Consider the following 8,524-nt stretch of genomic DNA (forward strand, 5'->3'; position numbering starts at 1 on the left):
TAGTTAATTTTCTATTGCAGCATAGCCATTTCCCTCTCCAGAAATGTGCCTGCCACTCTTAAATCAGGATAAAACTGCCAAATCTGTGTCCCTACAACAGCAAACAAATAGATATTTAATGAATACAAAATTCCTGTCTTAATAATTGGATTGAACAGAAAAAGACACATTAGTATTACTTCAGTGTATGAACACAGAAGTGCTTTCTGATTACCATACAGAAGTCAGGGCGTACCTTTGGTAGGAATTTTTTACTTCTCTCTAAGGATCTAAGCACTTCCAGTCCATTAGCTGCTTTAAAGAATCATATTGTCTATCTCTGGGAGAGCACATTTAGAAGGATTCACGAACCAAAGGTTTACATACGTTTTGTGAATATCCTACGTAGTTGTGTTTCCTGAGAGTCTTAATACCATTTTGTGACAAGTACACACATCAAAGTCCACTTGTGCAACTGTCCTAAAAAGCAACTTTCAGTTACGTAATCTAGCTGTAAGCCTTGAGGGAACAGCTTACAGTTTTAGCTTTAAGTGGTGTCGTACCAGCAAAAGTTTTGTACTGACAGAACATTTGTGTTCTTGCTGCATTAGTGTCCTCTTCCAATTTTAAAGTCACTTTATGAGATGAATCAAACTGAAACAAGACTGGGTAAAACAATGTGATAGGTGCTCTGATTTTCTTCATCTTTCATCCTGTAGATGGCCAATGACAGCACAGAGACGAGTGAGGCTGGAGAGGAGGAAGAAGACCATGAAGGGGACAATGAGAATAAAGAGCGCATGCCATTCATCCAGTAACAGCCAGAGGTGATGGAAGCAGAATGATTGATTCAGTAGAAGGGAACAAGACTGGGAAATATTCTCTGCATCAGTGAACAAATGCTGTAGTACAGTGTGTGTTGTATTTGTCTGCAGTCAGCTGAGCTATGAGCTGTTGATCATTGTTGTTTTGAACTCAAGTGCCATTCTCATCCAGTGCAGTATTATGACATTCCTGTGTAATACCCAGTTTCCCTGTAGGAGTCCCATGGATTTTTCTGTTTCAGTTTAAAAGCCTCATTAACTTACTGTGTAATTTTAGATGGGCATCTTTCTCATGCAAACTCCAACCTTTTGCATAAAGTTATTTGGAGGGTTGAGCTTTTTTTTGCAAGTTGACAACCACAGTAACAAAAAGTATTCCCCACTTGTTGTCTTGAAGATTCTGCTAACCGGAGGGAGGATTTTTAAGTTTGTGGATTTTTCAGTGTTAAAATAGTTTTCCTTTTATGAACCACAGATAAAAGTTTCAAAAACGGTAAGTTTATTTTCCTTAATCACGCTTCCTCATTTTATAAGAAATCCATTCTTCATTTTCAAAAATACCTCATTTTGAATTGTGGCATCTGAAATTATGCAAGACATCATTAATTGATAGACTTTGATTATTATTGTATAATCATATCAGTCATCAGCACCAGTAGTTAAACACTTCAGAGTACCAGCTGTCTTGCTTTCCTGTTGATCTGAGTTATCGCCCCGTATGTTCTAGGCACCAAAGGTCAGGTAGCCACTCGCTTTAGAGCCAGAACAATTTGCTTTGTTACTGACAGTTCAACATCGTGTTCTACTAAGGACGCATTGACTCATCTCTGTCTAAAATCTGAAAAATTGGTAAATTTAACTTTTAAATCCTATTAGCAAGGATCACTCTTCAGTATGTGGAACGAAATTTGTTGGCAGAGCTTACTGCTCTGAAATCACTATGTATTGATCAAGTATGAAGCTGGAGCTGAACAGAAGTTAACCCTTTTAAAAGTGACATTTAAACCTTAATCCCATCAGAAATTATGCACAGGGATAACTTTACCTAGGCGAGTTTTTCCGTTAAAAGCTCTGCTCCATATGTACGGTTATTTGTAATTATTTGATGATCAAGAGTACAAAGACCACCTAGTCTATCTACCTCCCACTAGTGGAAGCTATGTCTAAACATGACAAAAGTAAATATTTTTTCTTGTCTTTCTCCTATCCAAACAGCAGCTACTCAGGTCCTCAGTGGTCTTGTTGAAATACTCATTTTAAAATAACTTCAAACAACTTCAGTAGAAATGCTAAAAGAAAGTCAGAGACCTTGTATAATGCCATGTATCTTTGAATTAATATATTTTTAGCAAAAGAAAGTATTTCTCCAGGCATGGCTAGTTGTGCACCTAAATCTACAAACAGGTAGTAGCGATAGAAGTTAAAAATATAGAAAAGAGGAGGGGGAGAGCTTCTCAGGCTTTTCTTAATGTGAAAGTAATTGTGAGTCTGGATGACTTTCATGTGTGGTTTTAGATGATTCTCTTGTGTTGTTTTTTTTCTTTCCCTGCTTGTTTAATCTTTGCTTCCTAAGTATTAATGTCCATCTCCTCACACTGTGCTCATGAAGTTGCCATTCTACTGTTCTAATACTAGATAATTGTGCAGAATGTTCATTCTAAGCAAGTTTCCCTTGAGTTAAACAAATTCAAAAATAATGAGAAGAAATAACTGTGGAAGAAAATGCCAAAAAAAGCTTCTGTTGAAATATTAGTCAAAACAAACTTCAGTTTTCTTTAGATGTTGAAGCAGAACTTCATTCTAGTTGATCTTCTTTTTGTGTTGGACTTACCTAGACTTTCGGTGCCATATCAGACCCAAACAGGAACTCAATATGCAGAAAAAATATATATATTCAGTGAGTTTTCCATGTGTTGGGATTGCCAATGGAGCTTTTAAGAAAGGCCATTAAGTTTTCACAATTCAGTAGGAAACATGCCCAATTTTGTTTTGCAGTTAGTGTAACAATGTTGTCCTGCAACGAACCTTAACATAACTAGAAATTTTGATTTGACGCCAAAGTGAGCAATATTGCTGGTGACCTTTGAACTGGCAGTAAAGTGGCATTCTCAAGGCCTTAAATTAGTAGGGCAAGCAGAATAGCAAATCCATTCTTCTGTTATAAATCACAGTATCGTTGGCTCTACAGTTAAATTTCCCTTAGAGATAAATAGAGAGGGGTGATGGTGGTCATGGCCACAGACACCATAGGGACAACAATCAAATGAAATCATTTTGGCTAGTTCTTTCTGGTTTTGTTAGCAAGGTGAAAATACTTTTCATGCTAATTCATACCAATTTCAGGGCCATTTTCTGATCAGCAGAATGTCAGGTAATTGCAGTGAGTACAGAGGAATAGTCTGGATCTACCTAAACACTGCGCAGATCAGTATTACAATCACTGAGCTAAATTCTACTCTGTGTTTTAGTGGTATTAATATGGCACATATGAAGATTACTACTGAAATGAATGGAAAGTTTTCAGGTAGCTGTTATGGAAGCAGGATTTGTGCTAGCAGAATTTGGCCCATAAGCCCTAAATACTTACTAGAATACCACAAACAGTAGTATCACGTTTGAAGTGGTAGAGGGCATGCTATACAAAATGATGGTGAGACTGTTGTTGCTGAACAAGTCTTATTGCAGTAGAAATGAAGGTTTGTGTTTACTACTAACGCTTGTGTTTAAACAACTCTAAGACAATTTGATAGTTTCTTCAAGTGAAACAAATTATTTCTTAAATTGCCTTAAAGGAACTGTGAAAGCTTCTCTTTATCTTAAGCCTGATTGAAGTGAACTGAGACACTGTTTAATTGTATTTGTTGCTTTAGAGCTTTTGTTATATTGTGCCTACAAAGCAAATTACGTTTACATAAAAATATAAATAAAATATTGAGCATAGCATTATCCTTGGCTTGCATATTTTATTCTAATACGCTGTTCACATTAGGGAACTGACTTGGAATTGGTTAAGAGGAAAATCTGAGGTCTCATTTTCCATTTCAGTTACTGAAGGATAAACAAATATTTGTTTTTTTGTTACAGAATACATCAAAGTTATTAAAATGGTTGAGCATGCTACTTCAGCGAACGTTAACAATGTAGTATAAAATGTTGAATTTTACAATCTAAGAACTGCAAAACATTTTATAAGCACTATTTATGAAGTGTCAGTGAAGTGTGTTATTTTGATAGGGATAAAAACTAGTTTCCAGAATTTTTGCCCTCAGATTGCACTGGGAGAAGGCTTGACACGTAAGTCATCCTCAGAGAAAAAGTTCTTTTTAGAAATGAAGTTACTCAAAGGGAATAATCTTAAAATAGGATCCAAAACAGCCACCACCAGATTAGCTGATAGAAAGCACAAGGACATGATTGAATCAAAAATCCTATTATTCCTGGATCTTGGACTTAACTAAGGGCTGCAGGGAGGTGATTCAGTTGACGTGGGGTATAAGATTATCTCTCCTGAAATAATTCTTACACTTTTTCATTCAAAGTACTCTTTATGGTTTCCAAACCTTACTGATGACCTCAAGTTTGTACTTGAGTACATGTCTTTAAAGGTCTCCCTGCATGAAAGGAAGAAATGGTTCAATGAACTTCAGTTTAATATCTGAATGAAGAGAAAATGTTAGCTTTGGTTAATTCCGGTCATGCCAGACTTGTTCTGAAGCCTGTTATGTCCCTGGAAGATCTCACTGCAGTAGTTACTGGATCAGTCCTATAATCTAAAAGCAGATGTGAACACATGCTGATTGAGAAGAGGAGCAGAGTAAATTTCTGCCCTCTGTTTCCTAGTGTTGATGAGCAAATAATGGTCAGTGCATCCCTGATCACAGAGTCAGGATAAAGCTGAAAGCAAACAGCCTTTTGCAGACTGTCTGTGATTACTAACAAAGCCCTGCCTTTTGCCAGCTTTTCCACTGGGTGATCTAGGCATAATTTTCACACAGGCCAATACACAGAGACTGCTACCAGCCAAGCTGGGATGCAGACTTTGTGTGGCTTCTGGCCAGACAAAATGCAAAAAATCATCTTAGTTTGCTGGGTATCCCTGATGTTTACTCCATTCCCTCTTTTTGCACTTGTCTCATTTGCTGTGAGCTTAGCCATTAATCCTGGTGGCTTTTGCCAAAACATACCCTCGTACCGTGATGGTGGCTGCCAGCATACAGCGCAGTAGCTCCAGCTCGTAGAGGACCATGTAGGAGAGTCCCTGGCCAGCCCTAAGTCCCTTGGTGTGAGCTGGTGCTTTGTTTCTCTGTGAAGGGAGCCAGAACAATCAACACCCCATAACTGGTATCTGCACCAAGGCATCTCTTTTCCAAGTAAATTTTAACATCTAGGCAGACACTCCAATATTTTCCTTAGAGAGAACAGGTTAGATTATAAATGCAGGTGTGGCTTTACCTGCTGAGCCTGCGCTGTTGCACTGATGAATTGCCTCCACTTGATCCTAACTCAGACATTGCCTTCGTGTCTGCCTCGGCTTTCTCTGTCATGCGTTTCTACAGCAAATGGCATGGCTTTGTGAACACAGGCTTGATCTCGGCCATTTCCAACAATGCTGTGTTGGGCACCTCACCACCAGCATGCTGTTCAGAAACTGGAAGGGATGAGAACAGTGCAGATAATAAAAAGTTAGAGGATGAATGTAGGAAGAGAAAATAATTACCTGTCCCTCCGCCTAGGAGTAACGAGCAGAATTTACAGATCATCTGTTGATTTATTTATATGCTTTACATCTATTCACCGTATGCCTGATTTGATTAATATGTATTTGTGGTGGTTTTATTTCTCTTCTAAGCAGGCTTGAACTCCTTCAGCAGCATTTAAAAACCCCATCCATACATTTAGGGATGTTGAAGCCATTTGTGAAACATTCAGCGCACTCTCCACTGGTTTCCAGGGTTAGAAAAATGGACGCTTTTCTTCATCATCTGATTCCTGCCCTCCTTCATCTTTCAACAGAAGCATTTTCAGGAAACGTAACAGTCTGTTAACAAGTTCAGACTTCCTTTTGGTAACTATACATCCCAGTAGCAACCTTGGATCCCCAGTTAGGAAGAGAGAGGGCTGAGAAAGAGTTGGAATCCCCTTAAATTTGTATATTCAAGCATGCTTTGGACAAGGGTTTTCTCATATGGAAGTCTGGGCTGCAAAAATACATGTAAGAGTACGTGTTAGATGTTACAAATGTTGGTATTTATTACTTGGGAGCTTTTCCTGTTCAAAGTTAGTACTGGGGAGAGTAGTCTCTTCATGTCAGGAGCTATCCATTGCTTTTATTATTTTTGTCACTATTGTTTTGTTTTGTTTTTAATTAAAAAAGCCGGTTTATGCCCCAGGGAGATGGTTAGCTGGAGCAGCCCATGCTCCTGCAAAGCAGAGCTAATCAGAGAGGGAAGCTGCAGGGTGCTGTGCGTCAGTCACTGCACTGTCACCTCACACCCCTGCCTGTCAGCCTCCAAGGGTTTCTGCTTTTGCTCTTTTTTACCTCATCACTGGAAATCTGACTCAGTTCAGGGAAAGCATTCAGTGCTCAGTTTTACTCCTGCCTCTGCGTAAGGACACGCATTTGCCACGCAGCAGAACAGCCCATCAACAAGGGCAAGGCAGGTAAGTTGGGCAGCTGCACCGTCGCTCCCTTCTCCATCCAGCCAGGCTTGCAGAGAGCTGAAAAGGGGAAGGCTCAAAAATTGCTGACTTCCAGAGTGTAAAGGGTGCCTGACGCACTGCTGTTGCTTAAGGCCCTGTCCTCCCTGGAGTAACTCTTAACAACCACCGCCTTGCATCAGGTTGACATGGGGGTCCCAGTCTTCTCTGTGGGGCTTCTGGAGGCCCCGCATTGCTCAGTGATTGTTCTCGTTCTCTGGTAGTGCCTCAGGAAAATTAATTTTTTACCTCCTGGAGAATACTGGGTCATGCCCACTTTGATTCCCTGCAGAGAGTGACAGATGAAATCTTCGTGGACTTAACACAGGTACATTACTCCTATGGGAGCCTTGATTCTCTTCGCCCAGGCACTTTGGGTAAGATGAGAAAATAAAGCCAGGAACAAGCATCATATATCTTCACAGCAATCAGGATTTTTTTAAAAAACATCAAGCACCTGCCATTATACCAGATCAAACTTCTTTTAGAAAGAATTGTCTTCGCAATTGGTAAAATCTTGAAAACTGATTGAAAGAAAACATAACCTAAACAGGCAAAGGACGAATCATTAAACTTGCAGTTTCGGAACCTTCATGATGTTCTGACATCAGGCAGGGACATTGCTAGTCCCCCAGCATCCCTGCAGAGTTACAAGCTGGCCATCCAGGGATTAAATGCATAGACTAAGAGATGCCACTGGCACATGATAGCTTAGGAAGCTGTAAAAAGGGGGAGAGGGTTGTGGTGTGGCTGTGGCACTCAAGTGACCAAGGGAGGGCTGCAGGGGCATGGGCCTGCTTGTTTTCCTTCAGAGGTTAGGAGGGCTTCAACTTGTCTGGATAGCTCCCAGCACCAGGGCCCCGCGTGCCATCAGTCAGCCCCCCACTACCTGCAGCCCTAGCAGAACTGGGAATGGGCTGTGTTCTGCAAGGCATTAGCTGTGTCCCTGCCAAGCATTGTTTTCGTGATAAGCTGCAGGTACCAGTACAAATCATTTTGTGCTCTTCTGCTGGGTAGTCTTCATAAATACATCTCCCACATGGAGAGATGTTTCACTACATCGTGCAGCAGTAAGCAGTGCAGCATCCCAGCTGCTCTGGAAGAACAGAGTGAGGCTGCAGATATGTTAGATGCATTATTTATAATAAGGATTTCTGTACTTTCACTGAAATGACTGACCCCCTCAGCTAGTCAGGCAATGAGCTAATAACCAAATTCTACTTATAAAGGCTGGGGGGAAGCTGGCTGACTGGTATCTTTCTGCTTCTGTCACCATGTGGCCTGAAGGACATAGCAGGTCTGCGATGTTTTCCAGAGGCCACTAGGAGAAAAAATGCATTTTATTGTTTGCACAGGAGGGAGATAAGTGAAGCGGTTTTCTTTTCCATCAGTTTGCTTTGGCAGATTGTTTTCCTGTTTCTCTGCTGCAGTTTTTCCCTTCTAGTGTCTGCATTTCAAACAAGGAATAATTTCCCACTGTAAAAAAAAAAAGAAGAATGAAACCAAGCATCCTGTGACTCGTCAAGTGCCTCACTGATCTGATAAAAGCATCCCCTCAGCATTGCCATTGAGTTCCTGAGCCACTGTAGACAGGAAAAAATGAAACTAAATGTTTTGTCCAATGCCCTATTTATTGAAGTTGGTTTAAAGATGTATAATTTTCCAGGATTTAATTCTCCACTTACTGAAAGAATCTTGATTAAACTTAGCAGCAGAGCTGGAAGTTTTGCCTTCGTGGCTGAAAGCTGTGTCTCAAATCATACTTGCTCCAAGGCAAAGGAGATGCACAGAACCTTATGCTGAAAACCTTCAGCTGAGACCCTGCCTGCAAAGCCCCATAGAAAAATATGCAGTTGAGAGACGAAAGTCAAGATTTTCCTCTCTCTTTCTCAGCAAGCAGGATAGCTCAGAACCGGAATTAGCCATGAACATTTGAAATATTTGCTACTATTTTCCTGATCATCCTCTCTACGTGTATCTGAGTAATCGGCTCTGGTGGGGCACTGCAAGGAAAAGGAACATCT

At 40.4% G+C, this 8,524-nt stretch overlaps 1 protein-coding gene across 2 annotated transcripts in view; it reads left to right on the forward strand.

Annotated features, from left to right (window-relative positions):
- Nucleotides 1–3,749, forward strand: part of VAT1L (vesicle amine transport 1 like) — a 49,106-nt gene extending 45,357 nt beyond the window's left edge. For both annotated transcript variants that reach the window (XM_021408677.1, XM_021408678.1), the window contains exon 9: nt 699–3,749. In XM_021408677.1, coding sequence (XP_021264352.1) covers nt 699–797 — 99 coding nt within the window. In that variant the 3' untranslated portion in view covers nt 798–3,749. The remainder of the gene's footprint in view (nt 1–698) is intronic.

This window comes from Numida meleagris, chromosome 10, assembly GCF_002078875.1.
Source record: "Numida meleagris isolate 19003 breed g44 Domestic line chromosome 10, NumMel1.0, whole genome shotgun sequence".
Classification (NCBI taxonomy): Eukaryota; Metazoa; Chordata; class Aves; order Galliformes; family Numididae; genus Numida; species Numida meleagris.